The sequence below is a fragment of the Vanellus vanellus genome (genome assembly GCF_965231255.1).
Source record: "Vanellus vanellus genome assembly, chromosome: 1".
Classification (NCBI taxonomy): Eukaryota; Metazoa; Chordata; class Aves; order Charadriiformes; family Charadriidae; genus Vanellus; species Vanellus vanellus.
Genome location: NC_138905.1, coordinates 22,911,437 through 22,937,633, shown reverse-complemented (window position 1 = coordinate 22,937,633; position 26,197 = coordinate 22,911,437). Strand labels below are relative to the sequence as shown.

General features: G+C 43.4%; 1 protein-coding gene across 1 annotated transcript in view; it reads left to right on the top strand.

Annotated features, from left to right (window-relative positions):
• The first annotated feature begins 2,924 nt into the window (after window positions 1-2,924).
• The window catches only part of MAPK12 (mitogen-activated protein kinase 12), a 41,481-nt gene continuing 18,208 nt past the window's right edge, over window positions 2,925-26,197 (top strand). Inside the window, exons 1-4 of the mRNA XM_082486668.1 lie at window positions 2,925-3,054; window positions 3,878-4,007; window positions 13,987-14,045; window positions 17,646-17,757. Of these exons, the coding sequence (XP_082342794.1) occupies window positions 2,939-3,054; window positions 3,878-4,007; window positions 13,987-14,045; window positions 17,646-17,757 (417 nt within the window). The 5' untranslated portion in view covers window positions 2,925-2,938. The remainder of the gene's footprint in view (window positions 3,055-3,877; window positions 4,008-13,986; window positions 14,046-17,645; window positions 17,758-26,197) is intronic.

Sequence of the window (26,197 nt, the reverse complement as noted above, 5' to 3'; positions counted from 1 at the left end):
CTATAAACTTCACAATAAACATATGCCAAAAGCAGAAACATCTGATATCATTCCTTTTTTAATTTACCCTGTCAAGCACACATTGCCTGGGATAAGATATGGCTGTAGTATCCTATTAGTCTCACTGCAACAGGCTTTTGGGGAAAACACCTCACCATGCATCCAGCTGAGCCTAGCAGGATGCTGAGGCTCATGCGTTTTGTGACGCTGCTGTAAGACCTATCAGTTGTGGATGGATCCAAGTTTCCCGTCACACTCCCTTCATAGGCACTTTTAATGGTTTTATTAGACAAAGCTTCCCTTGTTACAACAGTGCTGATTTCACAATCTTTTCAGTAAGTTTATCTGCCATATGTGTGACCCAATGGGGAAAGGTGGTCGTGTATTTCACCTACACCGCTACCTCATCCATCTATACCAAAGTATACCTATATGGAGAAAAAAAAAACGGGAAAACCAGCATGGGCCAACTTTGCCAATGAATTTAAAATATCTGACAAAAGCTGCTCTGGAATATTCTCAGCTTCTGCACAAGAGTGATGTTGCCTTGGTGCTGGGTTAGTACTTTCATCTACTGCATCAAAATCCTCTACTTTCTGCCTTGATAAAAAGCAAGCAGGAAGAAAGCATCATTTTGCCACAACTGGATAAAGGAAAAGCAGGTGAGGGATCAAAGGCAGAACTAATCCTTGCTGTATTAGGCACATATATATTTGTCATTAAAAGTAATTTAACTAATGGACTGGCTCAAAACAGAGTGGAAGCTGCACTATCTTTCACCTTGCCTGTACCACATTGCACTCCAGCCATCATCTGAATGGCAAACATGGCATAAAAGGAACATCAGAAATTTAAAAAAAAAAAAAATCTGCTGGGACAGTGGATTTTAAAAGCAAACATTTATCATTAATCTAACAGTTGATGTGAGCCTCTCATTACCCGCCAAATGTCAAACATTCTCACTAAACCAGGGAGTCAAAGAGGTCACCAGCGAGCAGAGAGCAGTGCTGGAGCACACAGCTGTTGGGTGGAAGGACATTTCCCTCCTGTACCTGACACATAAATATCGGGAGGAGGGAGGGCAAGGCTACTCTTCCACATTTGGTAGTCAGGCAGGAAAAGGTCCAGGCCCATGGCAACTACCAAAAAGGCAACAGGAACAACAAAACTTGGCCAAATTGCCCCTTTTGAGCTGAGCCACAAATTGAACTCTAGTGACAGTAAGTCTGAATTATCTAACCTCAGCAACATTGCTCAGGGGTGAAGTCAGACAAAACAAAGGCTTTACCAGACCCTGAAGGACAAGAATTTTAATTATATTCACACAGAGTACACGTAAAACATTTTTTAAAGTGGATCTTTGCCTTACACATGCCAGTCTGGGCCTGTCTACCATGGAGATATTGAGAAGGTTGCGATTCTCCGTACTCCAGCACTGCAATTGTTTCAAGCTCCCACTTGAACTGTTTCATATCACACCAACCAGGCAGGGGACTGCTTGCTCTGGGCAACTGAATCAAGCGTGGGCTTGTTTCTATTTAAGTCTATGAAATATTGCTGTAACCTGGGGTCTGACCCCGAGGCAAACTGGGAAGCCCTCAAGCTGTACACCTTGGTGCAAAGGTCACCCGAAAGCTCACTTTTGTACGCCCCGCTCTCATCAGTTACAGCCCCTTGTATTCCTCAACACTTCCATGTAAAAGCTGGTTACAGAATCACAGTGTCACGGAATGCCAGGGGTTGGAATGGACCTTTGGAGATCATCTAGTCCAACCCCCCCTGCCTAAGCAGGTACACCTAGAGCAGGTTGGGCAGGAATGCATCCAGGTGGGTTTTGAGTATCTCCAGAGAAGGAGACTCCACAACCTCTCTGGGCAGCCTGTGCCAGTGCTTTGCCACACTCAAAGTAAAAAAGTTATTCCTCATGTTGAGATGGAGTTTTCTGTGTTCCAGGTTGTGCCCATTGCCCCTTGTCCTGTCACCGGGCACCACTGAAAAGAGTCTGGCCCCATCCTCTTGACAGCCACCCTTTAGATATTTATAAGCATTGATGAGATCCCCTCTCAGTCTTCCCTTCTCCAGGCTAAACAGACCCACGTCTCCATGCCTTTCCTCCTAACAGAGGTGCTCCTGTCCCTTGATCCTCTTTGCAGCCCTCTGCTGGACCCTCTCCAGCAGCTCCCTGTCCTTGAACTGGGGAGCCCAGAACTGGACACAGTATGCCAGATGTGGCCTCACCAGGGCAGAGTAGAGGGGGAGGATGACCTCCCTTGACCTGCTGGCCACACTCTTCTTGATGCACCCCAGGAGACCATTGGCCTCCTTGGCCACAAGGGCACATCGCTGCCTCATGGTCAACTTGTTGTCCACCAGAACTCCCAGGTCCCTCTCTGCAGAGCGGCTTTCCAGCAGGTCAACCCCTAACCTGTACCGGTGCATGGGGTTATTCCTCCCCAGGTGCTGGACCCTACACTTGCCCTTGTTGAACTTCATCAGGTTCCTCTCTGCCCAACTCTCCAGCCTGCCCAGGCCTCCCTGTATGGCAGCACAGCCTTCTGGTGTGTCACCCACTCCTCCCGGCTTTGTGCCACCAGCAAACTTGCTGCGGGTACACCTGCTGGACGGCAGCTCCCCCTCCCAGCCCCCGCCCCCTCCGGGCCACCCCGCGGTCCGACGCCCCGGGCGGAGCGCGGCCGCAGGGCAGGCCCGGTGCCGGTGAGGGCCCCGTCAGGGGAGGCGCGGGGCGGGCGGCCGGGCCTGCGGCGGCGGGGGTGCGCGGGGCGGGGGCGGGAGGCGCCGCTCGCCCAAGCCCGGCCCCTCGCCACAGCCCGCCTCGCCTCGGCGGCGCTGGCCGCTCCCGCTCACCGCCCCCCCGCCCCCCCCCCCCCCCCCGGCCCGGGCTCTTTGTCGGCGGCTGCCGGCGGGGGGCCGCAGCGCCATGTCCTCCCCCAAGAACGGCTTCTACCGGCAGGAGATCACCAAGACCCTCTGGGAAGTGCGGGACCGCTACCGGGACCTGCAGCCGGTGGGGTCCGGCGCCTACGGAGCCGTCTGGTGAGCGGGGCGAGGCGAGGCGGGGCAGCCCCGGGAGGGGGCGGCCGGGGGCGGTGGCGGGACGCCGCGGTGGCCGCTGACCCGGGACGGGAGGGACGCGGCCCGGTCCGACCCGGTCCCCTCCCACGTTGTTCCCTGCCAACTTTTTCCGGTTGTTGTGCCTGGTCCGTCCCGTCCCGGCCGCTCCCGGCGCTGCCGAGCCCCGCGGGGGCTGAGGGGGGCGGCCCCGCTGCCCACCTGGCGGCCGCCGAGGAGCCGGGAGGGGGCTGTGCCGCCCGGGGGGAGCCCGGCCCTCCGTGGGGGAGCCGGCGAGGCGCTCTACCGCCTTCCGTCCCACGCGTGTTTTGGTCCCCGCAGCAAGCGGAGCCCGCGGCGCCCGTCCCGACCCGCCCTGCCCAGCGCTGCCCCCGGCCCCGGCGGGGCTGCCCCGGCGCAGCAGCGTACCCCAAACCCGGGGTGTTGGCCCTTGGCGTGGGACACCTGGTTTGGGTTTGTGTTGTTGGGATTTTGGGGGAATTTTTGATGTGTTTTTTTTTGGTTTTGCCTTTTTTTTTTCTCCCTTCCTCCCCAGATGTTCCTCTGTAAAGCTTTTGAAAATTGGCTACTTTTCATCACAGGGCCTGGCAGCCTTTTAAACGAATAAAACTGCCGAAGAGGTGTTTTGGGGAGGTGGTCACCTTCCTTGGCCCAAGGAGGCCATGCAGGATGGCCGCAGGTTGAGGGCTGGGCGAGGCAGGGCAGGATGCGGCCGCTCGCCAGCGCTGCAGGGGTTTGCATTCTGGCTTCGGTCCTCGCTCACCAAACTCTTCCTTTTCCCTTAAAGCTCAGCTGTCGATGGAAGAAGTGGTACCAAAGTGGCCATTAAGAAACTGTACCGCCCGTTTCAGTCCGAACTCTTTGCCAAACGAGCCTACCGAGAGCTACGCCTCCTGAAACACATGAAGCACGAAAACGTGAGTGGGGTCATTAGGGAGGTTGTGGAGTCTCCTTCTCTGGAGACATTCAAAACTCGCCTGGATGTCTTCCTGTGCAACCTCATCTAGGTGTTCCTGCTCCGACGGGGGGATTGGACTAGATGATCTTTTGAGGTCCCTTCCAATCCCTAGCATACTGTGATACTGTGATACTGTGATTAGCAGATATCCCCCCCCACCAAGACTGCAGTTTACACACCCTAAAAACAGAAGGAAAATTATGCAGAGTTGGACAAGGCAGATGTGTGACTGCATGGAATTCGGTAGTCTTTGGGCAAGACTTGCACATCTGTCCTTAGTCTGTCTGTCCTTTATCTACAACCATCAGTTCGCGCAAACTAGAATATCCTGTGGGAAACACCGCTTCCATGTAAGAAAGGTTGAGTGGGGAAGGTTAGGACCATGGTGGAATTTGTGCTCAGAGCCAGTGAGAGACTGAGGACCAGAAATGACAATCTGTACCTGTGAGGTGCAGGGGAGTGCAGAGCATGGGGCTGTGCCTGCATGTCTCGGGTGCCAGCATCTCTTTTTTTTCTGAACTTACATGAAGATGGCTATGGTACATATGCATATCCTTGGGGAGAGGGTAGGGTTTTCCTTTTTTTTATCGTTCATGAAGCATTTGAAAGTTTTGGTTTCATACTAATGTGAAACAGGAAAAGTTTGCAAATGACAATGAATTGCTTTACTGGGAAGCAGAGAGTAGGATACAGGCTCTGCACAGATTCCTACATAATGTGAAAGAAGAACAGCCGTAGAAAGAGGTGTTGAAAGTGTCATTGAGATAAAGATACTTAGTCCCAACAGTGCTTAGTGATTTAAGGAGAAAAAATAGAGGAGGGGTTTATGTCAAAACAGTTATTGTGGAATCAAAGCACTGACTCCAGGTGAGAAGGGTCCCAGAGTGGGCTTGGAGGATCACAGTAGGGGCTTTAAATTCTTTTCGTCATGAATGCTTGGGAAAAAAAAAGGAGTTCGGAGGGAGTTGTTGAAATGATGCATATAGTCTGGTTTAAAATGTTAATGTGGGAGATTAGAGCATAGCTTCATTCAGATGGTCTTCAAGGAAAGCTAACAGATCAAAAGCGAGGATAAGAGAAACTGGTAATAACAATAGCCAGTCATTGCCATTTAACGTTATGGTATTAACATTGTGAGTACCAACAATATCCAGGTTCATTTTGAAGAATAATCTGTGGGATGCCCTTACTGTCCAGGAAAAAATGGACCTTTTTGTAGGCTTAAGAACCTGTATGCCTGTTAACATTTTAGCCTGAATCTTTTAATGTATTTGATCACTTTACTTGATTCCTTTGGAGTAACTGCTTCATAACCACTGCTGTATATGTTAAAGAGTTAACGTTTGCAGGGAACTTCTGTGTCATGCATGGGCTTTCATACTCTCAGCATTTTCTTTACTGAACATTTGGGAGCAGAGCAGCTCGTGCAGTTGCCAAGCTCCTAACTGTGTCCAGAATTTTGAGATTATTTTTCTTCCACTTCCCAGAATAATCTGTTGGATAGCATTTTCCACTCCTGGTGGGTTTTATGCAGTGTATGCCCTTTAGGATAATACTCTGGAACCCCTCCATGGACTCGTTTGATAATTAAAGAGTCTAGAAGAAAATGCTCGCTGGGGAACGTGAGCACAATCTGTGGAAGTTACAAATCAATATATATTAAGGAAGGGAATAATTTACAGTCTTGGGAAACAGTTTGGGCCATAGAAAGAAGAATCTGGTCTATGTACTAAGGAAGAGTTTTACCATGAATTATGACATCTATTCATTAGACAACAAAGACTGAATAAATGGTCCTGCAGGGATTTGTGGGCACTGTGGAGGCAGAAGCTGACTACTCCAACCCTCCACAATGAGGCTGAGATGACAGTACAGCCCATCAAGAGAATTTCCATCCACCTTCTCAGCCTCACACCCTTCTGTCAGTTGTTTCACCCATGGTGAATTAGGAATAGCAACAATGCCTTTTAGGATTTCTAGTCCCTGGGCTGATCTCAGGATACTCCTTTAGCCGCTCCACCCACCCAAAATTAAACCAGCATCACTACTCGTCAGGATTTTCAGCTCCCTCTTTGACTGACCCCCGTTCCGTCAGAGTCTCTTTTTTGCATATTTCTACCAAAGAATGGATTTACAGGCAGACAGTATGGTCCTTTCCTGTTCACATCAGCAGTCCTGTGCACACCTTTAATGGTATGTACAGTAGTGGCAGGACAGCTGCCCATTGTGGCTTCTGTGGGTCTGGCTATGGAGTTCTGAACAGGCCCCATTCACGTGGGTGCATATCTCCTTATAACAGGAATTAGTAGAATAGAACAGTGATTGAAATACCTTTCCTGATTTTTCTATTAACTAATACGTTACAGTATGCTTCTATAAAATAGCAGTTATCTATCTATCTGGCTGTACTATAAATACAGCTGCTGTTAAAAATTAATAAAACTGAAGTGGTTGTTTCAAAGACCACAATAAAATACTGATGCCACTGTTCTCTCTGTATTGGGTGTTGGTAATCTAAGAATGTAGAGGAGGTGGTGTGTGATAGCTGGTCTAACGGTACTGCCACTATGGATTAGATTTGGGATATTGTTGCAATGTTGCACTAATCTGCCAGTACAAATCTTCATCTTGCTTTTTTCCTACTTCAGGATATAAACTATTTCAAGGTTTTGTTTATTTAATAGTTAAATTTACATCCAGTTCTATCTTCTGATCTATTTTTCTTTCAAAATGACTTCTGTAATCATGATGCATTTGATGTTGAATTACATGAAGAGTGTGATGCTTTGTTTGTTTCACCGTGATTACCTCTCAGTGGACCATCTCTGCCGTTCATAGCATTTGGGGAAGTGTTGTGTAGCAATACATTATCATAGTTTATTTAACCTTCTGCTGTATTCAGAATGATGGAAGAAATTGTAATGGTCTGACACATCATGTTAAAAATAGCATCTCTGATCCTCCATTAAGGTAGCAGAAGATACCATTAAACCCGTGCCACAGTGATATAATTAATCAGCATGTCACGCTTCAGTGAAGAAAACAGAGGAAAACTGCTTAATACCCTAGATGACCTCCATTATGGACCTTTTGAGGAATATGCTCATCTCCTTAATGTTGAAATGTTGTAGGATGAGCAGGAGTCCTGTAAAAACAAATATAGGAGTCATCATCCTGAATTTTACTGGAATTGTATTTTACCTTGCAAGGAAGCTAACTCCTGGGTCAATTTGCTTGTCTATTTAGGCGTTTTCAGGAGGAGGCAACTCTGGTTGCTGGCATGACCGTCTTTCATTATATATGCTAGACCTTTGTTCTCCCTAATGGCTCTCAAGTGGGACATTACTTAAATGTATATTTCTATATAAACCATGCAAACTTGGTAGCGTGGGACTTCTCATCAACCAGTTGCAAACAAATCCAGAGGAGAAATGGTGTTGAGGACCATGAGGCAGAGGCTGTGTGTGAAGAGGATGAGACCTGGCTGTTAGAAAATAAATCACTGTCTTTAATGGCACTGGTATCCATAATTTTTTGGTAGGCCTTTTAATTTGAGATGCTTCACAAACATCATAAGCTACTTCTTCAGCAGTAGAAGCAGTCTAACCCAGATCAATTCCTCAGACATTGCCAAAAAGAAAAGTTAGTTTCCAGTGGGATAAGCTGCTGGATCACTCTGTAGCTGCATAAACAGATATCCTGGCATGAGAGAGGGAATGGTGTGAAAATGAGGAATAAAAACAGCTGAGGCAGAATGAAGAAAGCACTGGGTTTAATTTTTATTTTTTTTCTTCATTTATTCATACTAGTTTGAAGTATTCATCCCACTACAGCCTTAGCAGCTCTTGATTATTTCTTTGGCATCTGCTGCATCTTGTATAGAAGAACAGACTGTTTACCTTTAGGATTTTTTTTTTCGGTAATGCTGCTTTTGTTCCCTGTTTCTTTCCATTTTGAGTTTGGTGAAAGTGAGGGCCCTTAAAACTACTTATTATGGCTCTGACTTAAAACCAAAACCAGTGAAAATATGGCCAGCATGGTAACTTTAGCCCTGGCTTTGGCTCTCAAACATTTGCATGGCTTTGCATTGGTGTATTCTTCTGAAGTTAATGGAGATGTCTGTGTGTGCAAAGCTAAACCCAGACAAGTGAGTGGAGGTGCAGAACTTAGTTTCATTTGTCAAGTAACTTGGTTTTTATGCATTTGGACTGGAAGTGATACCATGGTACCCACTTCTGTTGAAAAAACTGTACAGTGACTCGTACTGATCCAGTCCTGGTGTCCAGCTCACATCCCAGCTTGCTAACAGAAGTTTTGAAGTTGCCAGCAGGAGCGCAAAACAGCTGGTGAGGAGGGATGGCACTGGAGAGAGAGAGGGAGAAGCAGCCGCTGGTGCTGATGTCTTGTGTCAGAGTGGAGTGTGGATTTTATCAAAGTGTGGTACATGCATGTGTGTGTGCGTATTCCTATGTATACGTATAAGCACACACGGGAATTCTGATGCAATTCTACCAACTTAAATTTTGAACATGTTTCTGCCATAACATTTTTTACAAATGCCCATTAAACGTTTCTTGGGTGGGTTAATATTCTACAGATGTTTTCTCTTCCTGGAAACCCTTGTATGTAAGAGGCAACTGCAGTATTTGTTTAAAGGTACTCTATATTATGCTCTCATTCATTGCTCTGAGTGGAAATTATTCTCCAGTGTATTCCCACATCTGAAGACCAGTGTGTGTTTTGCATTATGAGAACCATGTAGCACTTTTTCCCCTTTTGGAAGGAATTCGGGTATCCAACAGACACCAGATTGTCTGTCTCTCTACAGTTATGTTTTTGATGATGATGCAGGAAAAATGTTGGGCTTTTTATTTACACCTACACAGTATCAACCGAGGGAGGAGTTTGTTCCAGAGAAAATAGTGGGGCACTCTATGTTCCTGCCTGAGAAAATCTTAAAACTGTCACCTTCTCCAGTTCGTCTAGCCTGACGTGAGCAGTGGAAGAGCAGCAGCCTCTGCAGTGTACAAAATCAGGCCCAGAAATCAGTTGAGGATGGGTGATGCCTTTCCAGATGAAAGCATGCTCACTGTCTTAGAAGAGGTTTCCCGCAGCAAGTCCTGCAGGACTGTACCAGCTAAAAATTCACATCCTTTGGGTACACAAGTGCCAGTAAAGTGCAATTTGGGAATTCTGGCCGGTGATGTCAAATCTCCTTATGGGTTCTTATGAAAGCAAAAATACAGTTATAACTGGATAGTTTATTGCTGTCAAAAGGTTGTAGGGGAAAAACACTCCTGGCTACTTTTCTGCTGTCTGAAAGCTTAGCACAGCTAGGGAGCTAATAGGACACTGAAGTCACTTGTTTTGGTACTTAAAAGCCAATAAATCAGCATAGAAGTATCAGTTGTCACTTCTGCTTATTTTCACAAACCTGTCTAATAGGTAGGTGTTTTACCTAGGCTGAGCTTCAGCTGACAGCCATTTATTCACACCCCAGCCTGAGTACTAATAAAGCAGACTGGTTAGCCTAGTCCAGTAAATGAAAATAAGGAAGACAGCACTGAAACCCAAACCTTCCCTTTGGATTGCCATCCAGTCCTGTCCACAGGATTTGGATCCGTCCGGAGTTGTGTGTGGGTCCTTTGAAAGAGTGTGGTGATGCTTGTGGGTACAACTTGTGCCTACTGGTGTGCTGACTGGCGGAAGGGAAGGGACGGGACGGGACGGGACGGGACTGGACTCTGTCTGTCAGCAGACAGCCCTGGTGTCACATAGCAGCAATTGGTGAGGAAGAAAGGTGGCTGTGGCGCTAGCCTTGTGTGTGAACGGTGACAGTTTTAAAAAGATTGAGACTTCCTAGTGTGGTAAAAGGATGCAGGTGCCCTGTGATGTGGAACAGCACAGGAACATGAAGTTGAAGTGAACCCTGCAGAAAATTTAATGCAGCATAATATGTAGTTCCGTGCACCTCAGGGATTTCTCTTAAAAAATGTACTTTAATTTGTAGCCCGAGTGCCAGAGCCACTCAACTTCACTGTGTTTTCATGCGTAACATCTGCGACAGAAAGCAGCACTTACTGTATAAGAGACATAACCTACATTACTTATTAATTTATACAAGATTCGTTGATGTGCTGCTGCTTACATCAGAAACTTTCCTTTAAAGAAATGCAGTGGAACGGTCCTTTAATAAAAGTAACCCAGTCTGTGAAAGTGCAGGCGAGGATGGAGAGGAGGAGCTCTTTGCTGTTGTGCTCCACTGCTGGAGTAAGTTTGGAAAAGGAGGCAGCTGAGGAGGGAAGGGCAGAAACCACCCCACCAATGCAAAGCTGTTAGTTATGTGTTGACAATAGTTAAAGTTGGTCAGGGTGGTCAATATCAACGTCTTGGGGGACAGACGGATGGACAATAGGGATAAGAAGGGCTGGAGATGCTGTCACCCATCCCCCACTGGCTTCATAGGGAAATTAAATATAAATGAAATATATCAAGTAAAAGCATACCCATGGAAAACAAGTCAAACCAGTACAGGGGTAGTTTTGCTGTTACTGTGGTTTTGCTATGGGGGAAGATGGGAGAGACACAGTATCACACTCTGTCCTCGAGCTACAAGCAAGGAAGGTCCTTTAGTGGGGGCTGCAGAAATCCAGGCTGTTTTTCAGTGAGGTGGACAGCAGGAAAAAAGGTGCATCCTTTGCAGGCTAATTCACTCAAGAAATTGCCTTTTGGCAGAGTTAATGGTGAAAAAAATGAGACCCTAAAAGGGCAGTGCTGCTGCTGGTTTCCACAGATGCTTTTCGTTTCCATCACAGAGTGTACTGGGTTCATTCCTCAGCTGTGCTTCCATCTCTGGTAGTATCAGTAAGTGTGCTGAATTAACACCAAAAACAGAGCTGCAGAAGTTTTCACAGATACCTCCGTTACATTTTGTGTAGGCCACACTATGAAAAATAAATGATTCTTGTAACTGTTTTACGGTGGCTTACTTTTGTGCTGGGACATTAAGCATCGTAAAGTTTTTTTTACAAATACTGTATTTAATTGAGAGCATTTTAGACAGACACAGGATTTTCCATGATATTATGGAGGAGGGAGTTTCCTACACTTTGTCCAATTTTTTTCCTTTTCCTGAAGAAATATCTGGAGTTGTATTTTCCTCGGAGGATTATTTTTATCCTGTACCTCCTTGTGCTTAACGTATCTGCAGAAAGATGTGACCTAAATGGAAATTCTAATGATTCTGTTCCAGTACAGGAAAATCATCCCAAAGCACAGCTATTAAATAAAGATCACTGAGGAAAAGGAAATGGGTCTTTCACTTTTATTTTTATATTGATTAACTATTAGTGTGTCTTACCACTTCTGACACTAAAATGGATTTCAGGATTTTTAGAAAGCTGAAGGGAAAAAAAGTATTGTGAAATCCTTGGCCTGTTAAAAAGAGTTTTCTGGTTTATAATTTACAATGCCCTTCAACAGGAGCTGAGCATTGGTCTCGGTGGTATTCTTCACCGTAGAGGATTTGCAGCAATGATAAGCTCATCTCCATCATTTCGTACACCTCAGAAGTAATGTATATTGTATATAAGGCAACATTAAGTAACTACTGGGAACTCTGTTTATTTGAATGGAGAAGTAGTAAGATTTTAGTGAACTTCATTAAACGTGGTTTTAGGCTGCTGTGCTCTTTATGGAAACGTGTTCTTCATGCTCTCTTGTTTCACAGCGGGTGCCTGATAGTGCCTTGGAGCACAGAGGGATGCAGTACACAGCAGCCACACCGTTTCATCCTCTGCTGTGTCTCTTCTTTTTATGGTGGTGTCCCTGTGTCTTCAGTGCTGCATTCAGATATGATGGGGTTTATTCTTTTACATTTCTTGCTTAGGTAAATGAAAGCATGGAAATAGCTCCTTGAGGAGAACAAGCAGGACTTCTGAAAAAGTGGGGCTTAATAAAGAAGTGCATATAGGATAAGATTAACGTTAAAATGTTAACTTCCTTTTTAATACTGAAATCTTAGGAGAGCACACAACTTTTCTGTCTCTGTATGCTCTGTGTGTGTGTATACACATTGCCTTAGGAAATGCCCGTAGAGCTGCATTATGCTCCATTGTTGTCATGTACATCTTCCTAATTTCTCTGTCTTCCCTTTCTCTCCCTGCCTCCACATAGAAATGGAAAACTTTATGTAAAACTGACATGCAAAAAAAAAAAAATTCTTGCTGTAATGTTAGCACTGAAGGTATTACTTCAAATAATAACCACATCCACTGTGGGTTTAATTATTGTTTTATGGCAGTTATATTATTTTTATTTAATTAGTTTCCTATAACAGTCTTCAAGAAAATATTATTAGTGATTTTTCTCAAAGATATATGTGGGTACAAAGAAAAAGAGTTGTAATTTTCTGTCTCCGTCTTTATTAGTTTTTCTATCTTGTTCCTCATTATGCCATTTTGATAATATCCAGGCTAATTGTAGTAGTTCCCCCTGAATGTGGAAACGATAAAAATACATGCAGTAAGGATTTCATCACAGTTGGAGATTTTTACTTAAAGCTTTAAATAAAGGAAGTTGCTTTGCTTTTCTTGCATTTTTTTTCGCTGCATTTCTGCTCTCGCTTCTCTTTACTTTCAAGTACTTTTTTTAAAGACGTCTGTTTTGTGGAGCAATTAAGGCATAATAGTAACGTCCAAAATCCAGCTTGATTGTTACCAAAGTGGATTTTGCAGTCCTTCTGTTAGTACTTTGATGGTAACATCAGACAATGTAGTATGCTGTTACCCCTGGTGTCTTTCTTGCAGTTTCTAATTTTATACAGTTTTAGTTTGATACATAATCTCATGTCCTTAAACTGTATGGCCATGGAGATGGGCCTGAACAAGGTTATAAAGGCTATTAGTCTTTCAGCTTGCTTTCCAGCAAACCCCTGCACACCCCTGTCGAACTGGGAGCCTGCACCTGGGAAACACCACGCGCAGTCCAGGGCTTCGGGGGCTTCCTCTGAGCAGACAGAAATGGTCATGAATTCATAGCAGAAGTAGAAAAGAAGCAACTTTAAAAGCCTGTGCTGCTGAGGCACTGCCTGAATTAAGCAGCATCCAAGCTGAGATCTGGCTTTAGACAATTCCAGCTACATCTTTTGGAGCATCGAGTTCTGTGTATTTAATTTTCTGGTGTGTAATGGGCTTGAGAGAAGCATTGGCAGTTACCATAATGCATCCAGTCGGTTGTTATAGTCCTGCTGAAAACCATACTTGTAGGAAAAACTGTGGTGGGAAATCTGTTTTACTAGATTGTTATTGCTCTGTTGAGTGATAGAATGCTTTTGTTTGACAAAAAATACTCTTAAGGAGAACCTAAGGTGTAAGCCATAGTAAATCATATTAAGCTCTTGATAATTTACTCTCTATAAAACAATTTAGTCCAAGTTTCTTCTTTGTACTCCCAATTAGATATTGTATTCTATGTACCTAAATTACCCTGTTTCTGAAATCAGAAGGCATTTAAATTGTTCTTCATTGCCAGAGAGCAGGCCCAGCTAGGCGAATAGCACTTATGAATGCTTCAGGTTATAAACTGATTTGTGTGGTTTATTTTTCGCAGTTCAGTGGTTCAAGTTAAAAGATACTCTCTCCCCTTACATAAAACTGTTAGCCTCTGAACTTTTTGTTCACGTAAATACATTTTTTTATTTTCTACCACGGGGTGAAACAGCCCTCAGAGTTATCAAATTTAACACATAACAAATCCTGGTGTTGCTAGGCACTACTTTAGGTATTCTTTCTGCCATCTTTATGCCTGTAGCTAATGTGTCACAGTGGAGATGTGTTTTTTTATATTTTTTCACTTATTATGCAGTTTTGGATTTATTTTTTTTTTTGGCGTTAAATCAGTATTAATCAATAGGGTTTTTTTCTCTCCCTTATTTTTAGGTCATTGGAATATTGGATGTGTTCACACCAGATGTAACACTGGAGAAGTTTAATGACTTGTAAGTTCTGAGTTGCTTGTGTTTGGGTGCAGGGCATCGTTGCTTGTGAGGGAGGTGAATTCCAAAATTGTTGCTTCATGGATTTTTATCTGAGTTTCATCTTAATATAACTCTTATGTGCAACTTCAAAATGGGTAGGCTGAGGTTTTCAGACCATCATTAGAACCAGTTACCTATCTTATAAGGTGTGTACTTCTTTCAACCCTTACTAAATGGCAGTTTGGTGGATTCCCTAATTTCCCTTTCGAGTATTGATTCCTTACCGTAGGCCTCAGTTGCCCAAATGATAGAACAATTCTTAACCCAAACAAGTAGGCTGAAAACAATGCCTGCTACACGACATGCCTCCCGTGAGATGCATCCTAATTCAAGGATTAATTCAAAACTGCTAATGCTGCTGAATTTTGTGGTAGTTATCTGTGCTGTGGTTTGTTGGTAGTCCCTGACTGGTTTCCCAGTCCAGTTGTCAGATGGTATAGATTGTTTCTAGCATGGGGCATGTACATCTCCCTGATCTTTTGGCAGCTTCTCAGACACAAGATATTTAGCAAGTCTTGTTTTGCTTGTGGATTCTGCTGCAATTCTTGTCAATTAAAGTCACTAGAGAAACAGTGGTCAGAAGTCCTGGTGGGCTTAATGTAGATTTCCCGTCACATTCATAGAACTGTTCTGGATTTCATCTAATGTAGCTATGTTCCAAAACCAAACTTGCATGTTTATGTGTTAACAAAGAAAGCTATCTGACAGGAAAATGTAGAAAATGGAGTACAGAAAATGTGGACTGTGTACTCTTATTGAACATTTGGGCCAAAATGATCACTGAGCCAAAAAGGGTGTTGTCCATATTGCCTATTGTGCTAGCATTTCGTATAGCATATGTAATAAAATGCACATGTATATGATTAGCATTCAAGCACTGTGTTTTAAATGAGACCCTAAAATCACCCTTCAAGTTTTGGAAGCGCAGGTTAGGCAGGAGGGACATTTTTATAACTGAAACTGCATCAGGTGGCCCTATGGCAAAATCTACTTTCAAGATTTTGGGCAGGCTGTTAGAGGTGAGCAGAGGTACATGTGTGTACACTTAAAACAAAAGTGGAGGAACTGCTTTTGTGAAGTAAAGGTCAAATGGGTCATTTGAGGGAGACTTTTTGCTGACTAGTCATGAGACGTTACCTGTGACCTATTTTATAAAGATCAAATTCATGCGGATTTGGGGCTAGAAGCAGCAGATGCAAGGTGGGTGGTTTCACCAGAGCCAGTCCCTAAAGCTGATATTACCTAAGAAACCCAAGGTCTCCGACAACTTCTAGCCTTAGCATGCTCCTGCTCTACTTGCCGCTCTACTCTGCCAGTCAGTGTAACAAAGATCGAAGACAATGTCCTGTTTCCTTTAGGAAGGAATATTCAACATCCTTTCCCTGCTTATGCTTGTGTTGAACTTCCTTCAGTTTTAGAAGTTCAGCTGATTGAAATGGTGTACAAAATCAGAAATGCATAAATTTTTACCAGTTTAAGTTCTGCTCTACCAGCTGCTTTTCACTCCCTTCAGCTGCATTTTCCATGCTTGTATCATATACACAATGTGTGAGAATGGGTTGCTGCTCCTCATTTTGTAAGAATTTTGGGTTTTAACTGGAACTTGCAAAGAATTTAAATGCTTTAGGCATCAAGTTCCCATTTAACTGAATTATTAATCGGGTGCCTAAGCTCCTCAGCTTATTTGAGGACACCAGCTGTTGTTTGTAAATAAATTAATAATAATTAAAAAAAAAAGTTTGCGAAGTTTTAAGTAATAGACGAAGTGTTAAAAGCGAGCCCATAGTGTTTGACCCCATTATTGTCCTGTTCCAACACTGATAAGTGATTACTAATGTCTGGATTTTCAAACTCAGATAGGAATGGGTTTTCCCTTTGTTGTATTTTGCTTGTTTCTCCACCCACCTAGACCTCTGTCTGTTTGATTTCAAGAGTCATCAATTTGTAAACTTAGCAAACCGTGCCCATATAAAAATATGGTCTTATTTGTCCTTCTCATCCGGTTCTTTACAGTGCTTAATGGTTAGATACTGTTTTGAACTTGTCTATCCACATAAATCACGATCTATCCAGAGGCCTTGGGATTTGTACAGATGATGGCAGGCATGCAAAATCCTAATGAATGCTTGAAGATCACTACCAGTAGTAAAAGATGTGTAGAAATTTCTCCATTTCTCTTGCCCCACCTCATTCTACCTCTGTTTTTTCTAGAACAGTCACAAGAAGTTTTTTTGGCTCATTCCAAATATTCATGACCCCTGGGAAAATATATTTAATAAGTCTGAGTGGGAGGAGAACTTAATATGCTTTCAACAGTCAGGAACATCAACAAAAAAGTTAAACTCCGTTTTCTAAGTCACTTGGTCTGTTGATGGGAAACATTTTGTGTGTTATACTGGGGGAGAGATGAGCAATGTCATTCTCTTCTCCATATTTTCTCTGTCCTTATATAGTTACAGAATTAAATTGTTCATCTTTTCTATCCAAAGGATAGAAATTTATCTGTCAGTAATGGGACTGGGAGCCTGAGTCCTGATCCCTGAAGTCATGGGAAAAAAATGTTTGGTACCTAGGAAATGTTGAAAATAATACCTGTAACTTCTAGTGACTAAATCAGTGTCCCATCTCCCTTATGACTTTATATTCAATTTCTATTTCGTTGATAGTTACAATTCTAATAGAATAAATGGAGTTTTCATATAGGTTTAATAGTAGAAATCAGCAGAATTAAAATTTGCATATTTTAACCAGAGGAAACCCATTGAAGTCTAAATAATAAAATTCGTAGCTATGGAACAATGATCACATTTAGTTCTTCCCTTCATGAAAATGCATCTGCTTGTCTTTATAAGAAGAGAACTGGTGACTTTATGCTCAGGTACCAGATGTGACTGGCTCTGTCTTGTGTTCAGACCTGACTTGAAGGGTAGACTCTGAAGGATGAGTTTACTACAAGCAATGTGAAGAGCAGTTTTGGATCTTAAGTGAGGATTAGCCTTGAAATGCCAGCTTGGCGCTCTCAAGATTTCTGTTGCTGGTGTTCCTTGCCAGTTTTAAGTACCAAAAATCCCAGTTTATGATTCCAGCTGAAAATTAATGGAAGTTATTGTTGCTTCCTTATTCAATCAGCTCTTTCTGTTATGTCTGACCTTGTCTATTTGAATAAACCATCTAGGTGGTTTGGTTGCTGCTGGTTCAAGGCTATGATCGTGACTGTGAGGTACACAGCATTGCGTGAATGTCTTCGTTTTCTGTGTAGGTGTCTTTGAAATATCACATAGCTCTTACTTAGTTCTTTCTAACTAGTTCAGAATCTGCACTCTTGATAACTAGGAACTTGCTCAACCCTGTCATTGGTTATGGAAATACCTCTTTATGACAGTCAAAATAGATAAAACCAGAGAAACTTGGAGGGCAGAGGGATGATGATGGAATTATTTGGTAAATGGAATGATCTGTAATTTAATATTGTCACTGAACTATAACATACAATTATGTTTCAATTTATTTGACAAATAAAAGCTATTATGTCCTTTTTTCTTTCCTTTTTTTTTTTTTAAGCTACCTTGTCATGCCATTTATGGGAACAGACTTGAGTAAGATAATGAAACATGAGAAACTAACCGAAGACCGGATCCAGTTCTTGGTATATCAGATGTTGAAAGGCTTAAAGGTTTGCCACTTTACTATTATTTTGATTTCACAATATTTTTTTTCCTGGTAAACCATTATGGAGAGCTATAAAGACTTAGCATTTGATAGCAGGATAAAATTTATCTCGCCTTGTATAGTAAAAGTAATGACATTCTGTATAGCAGTTGTTTTGTGATGATAAATGTTATCTGGGTTGGTTTTTTTTTTGTATGACAGTTTTGCATGTGGCATTTTTCAAGCAAAAAGAAAAGATAGTCACTCAAGGGCTGTATAGTACATTGAGCAAGGATGACCTTACTTTCCTTATTTGAGTACACCAGAACATCCCTGCTGTGATTTTTAGTTGCCTTCCTCTCCAGTAGTTGATTGTGGTGCTGCTTTGCCACACCTCTTACTGTGGCTAGTTGGAGAGCATAGAGACTGAGGATGAAACCACTGTTGAGTTCAGAGGCATGACTCCCCTCGACTTGAGCCCTCAGCTATGTCATCTGCTTCAAATTTCTGTAATTCGAAATTTTTCTCATGGCTTACCAATACTGGTCTGATACACTGTTGCTAAGGCACTCTACACCCAACCTGCTCTAAGTGCATCTTCCTGCGCTCTTCTGAAGAGTGTATACATATATATGGGATTGGGGGGGGGGTGGATGTGCGTGTATATTCATACCATACCTATATGCATGGTACATATATAGGTATGGCGTGTACATACAGGTATGGTATAGATGTACCATAGATATGTGTATATTTATACCATACTTATATGTATGGTACATCTATACACGTGGTACATACATATAGGTATGGTATATATGTACCGTGCATATCTATCTACCTATAGGTGTGGTATTTTGGGGTGAAAGTCTGACCCTGAGAGGGACTCTTGAGTCCCATTGACTTAGTGCTCACACTGAGTTTGGGAAGTGTTCAGGGACCACAGCAAGTGCTAATTTGGTCCCTGTATGTTAAAAGTCCAGTTCTGCAAAGTACTAAAGCTCGTTGCAAAATTTAAATAGTTAAGTCATTGGGATTATTTCTATATCGAAATACATTTCTGAGCCAGATGTTTGGTTGTTTTCTGTGAAATTTAAAAGTATGTGTCCTTCGTGTAAGATACATGTAAAGGTTGAGAGTCTCTGAAGTCTCCAAGTCTGGGACAGCTTTGATAAAGAGGAAGGACTCTGGAATTTTAGTGAAAAATCTGAGTGGGAGGTGGCTGAGAGGAGCACAGGTAAATCATTCACCCAAACTAATAGGCACCTGAGTTAAACAGCCGTGAAGGACATCAGAAGGGAGTCCACTGAAAGAAAATCACTTTTTAACGCCTTTTAACAGATTTGCTGAGATTGGAAGGGAGCTCTGGAGACTGTGTAGTCCAACTTCCTTGCACAAAGCAGGGTCAAACTGAGCAGGCAAATCAGGATCTTGAGCAGTTGGATTTTGAGTATCTCCAAGGATGGAGACTCCACAGTCTCTCTGGGAATCCTGTTCCAGGGTTCAAGCTCCCTTACATCAAAATAAGTTTTTCTTATGGTTAAATGGAAATTCCTGTGTTTCAGGTTTTGCCCATCACCTGTTGTCCTTTCACTGGGCACTACTTAGAAGTATCTGGTTCTGTCTTCTTTAGTGCTTCCTAATATGTAATTCCTAATAAATACTATCAAGTATTTACACACATTGATAAGATGCACCGTGAGCATTTTCCCAGCTAAAGAATTCTGGCTGTCTCAGTTTTTCCTTTTATATCAGATGCTCCAGTCCCATAATCATCTTCATGGAGTTTCACTTGATTTGCTTCAGTGTCTCTTTAACTGTCCTAATGCCGGACACAGCATTCCAGGTGTGTCTCACCAGAGCTGAGGATAGGAGAAGGATCACCTCCCTCAAGTTGCTGGCAATCCTCTGCCTAGTGCATGAGGCTTTTGGTTGTCTTTGCTGCAAGGGCACATTGCTCACATTCAGCTTGTTCATCAGGACCTCCAGGTCTTTTTCTGCCAAGCTGGTCAACCACCAGCCTGTACTGGTGCATGGGATTGTTCCTTCCCAGGTGCAGGATTTTATTGAATTTTGGGGGGTTCCTGTCAGCCCATTTCTGCAGCCTGTGGAGGTATTGCTAAATGGCAGCACAACCATCTGGTGTATGAATGTTCCTCTCAGTTTAGTATCATCTGCTGACTTGCTGGGGGTGCACTCTGTCCCACCATCCAGGTCAGTAATGAAGGTGTTAAACAGGACTCACCTCAGCAGTGACCCTAGGGGTGCACTGCCAGTGATGGGCCTCCCGCTGGACCTCGTGCCGCTGACCATAACCCTTTGATCCAGGCAGTTCAGCTAACTGACTTAGTCAGCTTTGATCCAGGCAGTTCAGTCTACCTCACTGTCCATTAATATAACTTGTACTTCCTCTGTCTGTGAGGGTGTTATGGGAAAGAGTTTCAAAAGCCTTGCTACAATCAAGCTAAGCAACATTGACTGTCCTCCCATCATTCACCAAGCCAGTCATCTTATCATAGAAGGCTAACAGGTTAATCAGGCATGGTTTTCTCCTTTGTAAATCTATGTTGACTACTGTCAGGCACCTCCTTGTCCTTGTTATGTTTGGAAATGGTTCCTAGAGTTATTTGCTCTTGTATTCCCAGGGATTGAGGTGTAGCTGTCTGGCTTTTTAGTTCCTTGATGCTCTTTCTCCTTGGCCTTTTTGAAGACACAAACAATATTTGCTTTCTTCCCATCATAAGGAACATCTCTTGATCACCATGACCTTTCACATATTATTGAATGGCCTCACAATGACATTAACTAAGTTTCCTTAGCATTCATGAGTGTATCCCACCAGGGTCCAGAGACTTCTGGCTATCCAGTTTGTTTAGATGTTGCCTATTCTGATCCTCCTCCACCAAGGCTAAGTCTTCCTTGCTCCAGACTTTCCCAGTGGTCTCAGGGATCTATGATTTGGCAAATATTACCGGTAAAGATGGAGGGAAGAAGGCATTGAGTACCTTGGCCTTTTGTGTGTCCCTTGTCACCTGATGCCCTGCCCCATTCAGCAGTGGTCCTGCATTTTCCCCAGTTTTCTTTTTGCTCCTGATGCGCATGTAGAAGCCCTTCTTGTTGCCTTTCATGTCCCTTGCTAGGTTCAGCAGCAGGTGTGCTTCACCTTTCCTAACTCCATGTCTGCACACTTGGACAGTGTCCCTGCATTCCTGTTGGGTGACCTGACTCTGCTTCCACCTCATGTACCTTTCCAACCTTTTTATGTTTCATTTTCCCTGAGAGCTCATCATTCATCATGCAGACCTACTGCCACCTTCGCTTGATTTTGTCTTCTGGTGCCTGTTTTGGTAATGTGCCAGCATTTTACACTGTGAAATTATGAAAGGATTCATAAAAGGCTAGAAGGGACCATTCAGATTTGTCTAAGGAAAGCTTTGTTTTGTAGTTCTTCCAGTAAGTCGTGACTTAGCTGGAGCATGGTGTCTGGGGAAGAATAATAATTTCAAGGTAAAATTTTCTTATACTTGAACAGAAAGTATAACCAGACTCCATCCTTAAGTAAGTTGTTGGGCTTCTTCATGATTCTCTTTTTTTTTTTTTTTTTTTTTTTTTTTTTGTGGAGAATAACCCTGACTGTTAGCCCAGTTAAGCCTGACTGTTAATCCCCCACTCATTCTCAGAAATAATGTTCATATTTGCAGATGACATCAAGTTGGGCAGAATTGTTGTTTTGCTTGAAGGTAGGAAGGTTCTTCAGATGGATCTGGACAGGCTGGATCAACGGGCCGAGGCCAATGGTATGAGGTTCAACAAAGCCAAGTGCTGGGTCCTGCACTTGGGTCACAACAACCCCATGCAGCACTACAGGCCTGGGGAAGAGTGGCTGGAAAGCTGCCCAGCAGAAAAAGATCTGGCGGTGTTGGTCAACAGCTGGCTGAATATGAGCCAGCAGTGTGCCCAGGTGGCCAAGAAGGCCTATAGCATCCTGGTCTGTATCAGAAATAGTGTGGCCAGCAGGACTAGGGAAGTGATTGTCCCCCTGAACTCAGCACTGGTGAGCCCCCACCTCGAGTACTGTGTTCACTTTTGGGCCCCTCACTACAAGAAAGACATTGAGGGGCTGGAGTGTGTCCAGAGAAGGGCAACAAAGCTGGGGGGGGGGGGGGGCCTAGAGAGCAAGTCTTATGAGGAGTGGCTGAGGGAACTGGGGTTGTTTAGCCTGGAGGAAAGGAGGCTGAGGGGAGACCTTATTGCTCACTACAACTACCTGAAAGGAGTTTGTAGAGAGGTGGGGGTCAGTCTCTTCTCCCAAGTAACAAGTGATAGGACAAGAGGAAACGACCTCAAGTTGCACCAGGGGAGGTTTAGAATGGATATTAGGAAATATTTCTTCACTGAAAGGGTTATCAAGCATTGGAACAGGCTGCCCAGGGAAGTGGTTGAGTCACTGTCCCTGGAAGTATTTAGATGATGTGTAGAGGTGGCACTTAGGGACATGGTTTGGTGGGACATGGCAGTTTTAGGTTAACAGTTGGACTCAATGATCTTAAAGGTCTTTTCCAACCTAAATGATTCTATGGTTCTATTCATCTCTCTTTTACCTCTTGAATTTTATACTTTTGTGGACTGCAGAGCCAACAGCTGTAGCAAAACAGCATATCTTTTAATTTTACTGACTCTCACAAAGATGATTTTAAATGTATTACCTTTCATATACTTTGTATGTTTTTCTTCCTCATCTTTCTGCTAAATACTGCTTATTATTGCTACTGATTTTTTCCTCTACTTAGCTTTTAAAAAATGGACTGTGATTTTTAAAGTCTGTATCTTACAACACAAAAAGAAGATACTCTTTAAGCTCCCTGTCCATCTCTAATCTATATTAATGTGGTATGAAAACGCTTCTCAGTCCAGATTGGTACTGCAGTTCTTAAATTACAGTGCTTGCATTTTGGGTGTACACAACTGTTGATCATAAAAAGGCTATTATTTCTTTATTACTTTTTTCTTTTGGTGACATAATTCCAAGAGAGCAAAAACCTTGACCTAGTTCTGCAGGCTTCAGCCAGGCTCTCCTGCAGTGATGGCCATTTAATTCTCTTTGCTGCTCTGGAGATGCATGTTGTAATGAGGCCGTGGAACAGTACTGTCTGGAATTGAATGTCGTTCCTTGGCTGCTGCTTGCACTCTGCAGTTTTGGTTTTACAGTCCTGTGCCTGCAACATACAATGTATGGCAGACTTTCCTCTGCGCTTATACAGTAATAAGTGGAGTCGGTGTGCTGGAAGGTATGTTGCACAGGGATGTGCTTGTGCAGTGAAATACAGAACTGGTTTTGATACAGGAAGGTCTGGCACATCCATCAGGATGCCGATTCTTCCTATATTTGCATTTCCCATATTTGCATTGCCAAACACTATTAAAAATAAATCGTATCACAGGACAGCATGCTGTTCTTGGACAAGAACATCAGGAACAGTGTACCCAAGATTCCTTTGTCTCTCAGTACTTAACAGATACAGAAGGTCAAGTAAATAGTTTTACTCCCAGCACAAAACTTAGTAAATATACTTTGCTGTTGAGTTCTGCGTTATTAATTTCTCTTTGATCCTGCCTTGGATTTTGTGTTCTTCATTTAGTAGATTTTCAGCCATGCAGCCTTTTACATCTGCTAACTAATTATCCTTTTTATTCTACACTTGTGCATTTAAATGCTGTAATTCCTATTTTACAAATGCAGAAACTAAAGCCAGGTTTGGGGAAACTTGCTTTATTTAAACTAGAGGGAATTCACCTCTGATCTGGGCTTTGAATGTGGAGTTATGATTTCAGTTCTGTACTTAGTTCCCTAATTACAAAGCCATCTCCTCTTAAGTGTTTTCTCAAGGACCGTGTAAGTGGAGTGGTCTGTTTAGTTGCAGGTAACTGTCTGGGAAACAGGTTCTCAGCAGAGACATACAATTCACCAGAGACAGAAAACACCATTTGGGCTAATTTTACAGGCAAGCAATACATGAACTGTAAAAAATCAGCTTGAGTTGAGTGTAGTGGAAAGGATGAATAATGAATTTAATTCCAGTGGAATGGCTTAGAAACATACTTTGGTCCTAGTGGCCTATATTGTCTCACAGAGGCCAACAAGGTGGAGTTTGTGGGCACCAAAGGTTGACACTGAAGTCTGTTGGATCAGTAAATGTGGAAGGCAAGCAGAGCAACTGTGCATGGTTGGTGTACATCTGAAGGAAACAGAGCAGGAATTAAAGCACATGTATTGGGTTTGTGTGGTAAGGTTTGGTAGTGGGGGCTGCGGAGATGGCTTCTGTGAGAAGACACTAGGAGCTCCTCCCACGTCGGACACAGCCAGTTCCATCTGGCTCCAAGATGGGCCCACCGGTGGCTAAACCTGAGCCCATCAGCAACATTCGTGGCACCTCTGTGCCAGATTTAAGGAGGGGTAAAAAATGCTGTGTGGCAACTGTGAAAGAGGAGTGAGAAAATGTGAAAGAAACAACCCTTCAGACAACCGTTCAGACCTCACAGGTCAGTGAGGGAGGAGGAGGAGGTGCTCCTGGTGCCGGAGCAGAGATTCCCCTGCAGCCCGTGGAGAAGACGATGGTGGCACAGGTTCCCTCCCTTCACCCCATGAAGGACTACATCAAAGCAGACATCCACACTGCAGCCCGTGGAGGACCCTGTGCTGGAGCACCTGGATGTGCCCTGAAGGAAGCTGCAGCCTATGGAAAGCCTGGGCTGGAGCAGGCTCCTGGCAGGGTTTGTGGCAAGACTTGTGGCCCGCAGGGGACACACACTGGAGCAGTCTGCTCCTGAAGGATGGCATCCTGTGGAAAGTACCCATGCCGGAGCAGTTTGTGAATGACTGTAGCCTGTGGGAGGCACCCCACACTGGAGCTGGGGAAGAGCCAGAGGAGGAAAGAACAGCAGAGACAACGCATAATGAACTGACCGCAGTCCCCGTTCCCCATCCCTCTGCGCTGCTCCGGGGTAGGAGGTAGAAGAGTCAGGACTGAAGCTGAACCTGGGAGGAAGGAAGGGATGGGGGGAAGGTGATTTTAGTTTTGGTTTTTGTTTCTAACTATCCTATTCTGTTATTAATTGACAATAAATTCAATTAATCTTTTCCCCCAAGTTGAGTCTGTTTTGCCCATGATGGTAATTGGTATAAGTGATTTCCCTGTCCTTGCTTCCACCCAGGAGCTTTTCCATTGTATTTTCTCCCCCTGTCCTGCTGAGGAGAGGGAATGAAAGAGTGTCTCAGTGGGCACCAGGTGGCCAGCCAAGGTCAACCCACCACAGAGGAAAAGAGCAGGAAGTTCTTGATGTAAGCTGCTGTTCCCAGGATTTTATAAAAATGAGGACAGTTCTCATTCAAGTTACAAGGCAACCAGCAGGGATGCTGAGATAGTCTTAGTAAATTGGGATCTCTGGTCTCTGCAATTGTGTTAGATCTTCTATAGGAAGTGGTTCACCTGAATATTTTGTCTCTTCCCCCACACTTTTGAAGAGCACAACTGTACTTACCTCAAATTACCAGCAGGAAATAAGACATTATTCATCTACTGGACTCTTATGTTTTGTCATTTCCTATTGCATGGCAAACATTTGAGAACAGTCTTTACTGTGTCTGTTCCATTAAATTTTGGATTCTTTCTCAAACCAGTTCATCCAGCCGCAATAGTACACCTACTTAGAAATATCTTTGAGAAATAGGAGCGGTCCGGTGCTTGAGGGACATTCTTGCAGCACTGTCTGTGCTAGGAGGTGGGTTAAGCTGAAAGCAGTACCGCTAGCATGCAGAGGAAAAAGAAAATGGGTCAGCAATTTGTTTCATTTACAGATATCAGTAAGTTAGCTGTTTACGAAAGGTTCTGCCAAGTTTTGCGTGAAAATCTTGTACTTTTTAAGGCCTACTGTATCTGGATTGAAGACAGTCCATCTGTGTTTACTTAGATTGCTTTTTTTGGTGGGGCAGGGGGAACAAAGCATATACTTACCTAATGCTCAGTTGAGGCATTATAAGGGAAGAAAACTGCAACACCTGGGAAGGAGGAATATGCCACTCTGTAGATCTTTGTTGTAAAACTTTCAACTTCCCAACCTTAGCCTATCATTTTTATAATGCATGTTATTTTTTTGCACCTTTTAACTTTGATAGACTCTGTTTTGGTATTAAAGGTGTTAACCTGCAATATGTCCTTTGTGTAAAGTACATAAGGACTTTATGGTATCTGTATTTATGTCTGGTCCAAGGCAAGAAGGCTGTTCATCATTTTTGTCACATTGCATACTTGTATTGTAACAAGCTGTTTACATGTGAAGGTGAAATGCATGTAGAAAAAACTCTGCATGAGTGAAGGGATAAGAGAGGTTTTTGTGAAGGCCTCAAGTCAGTTCCTTGCAGGCTTTGTTTCTACATTCTACCTGTAGAATGGTTCTGGATTGGTTGT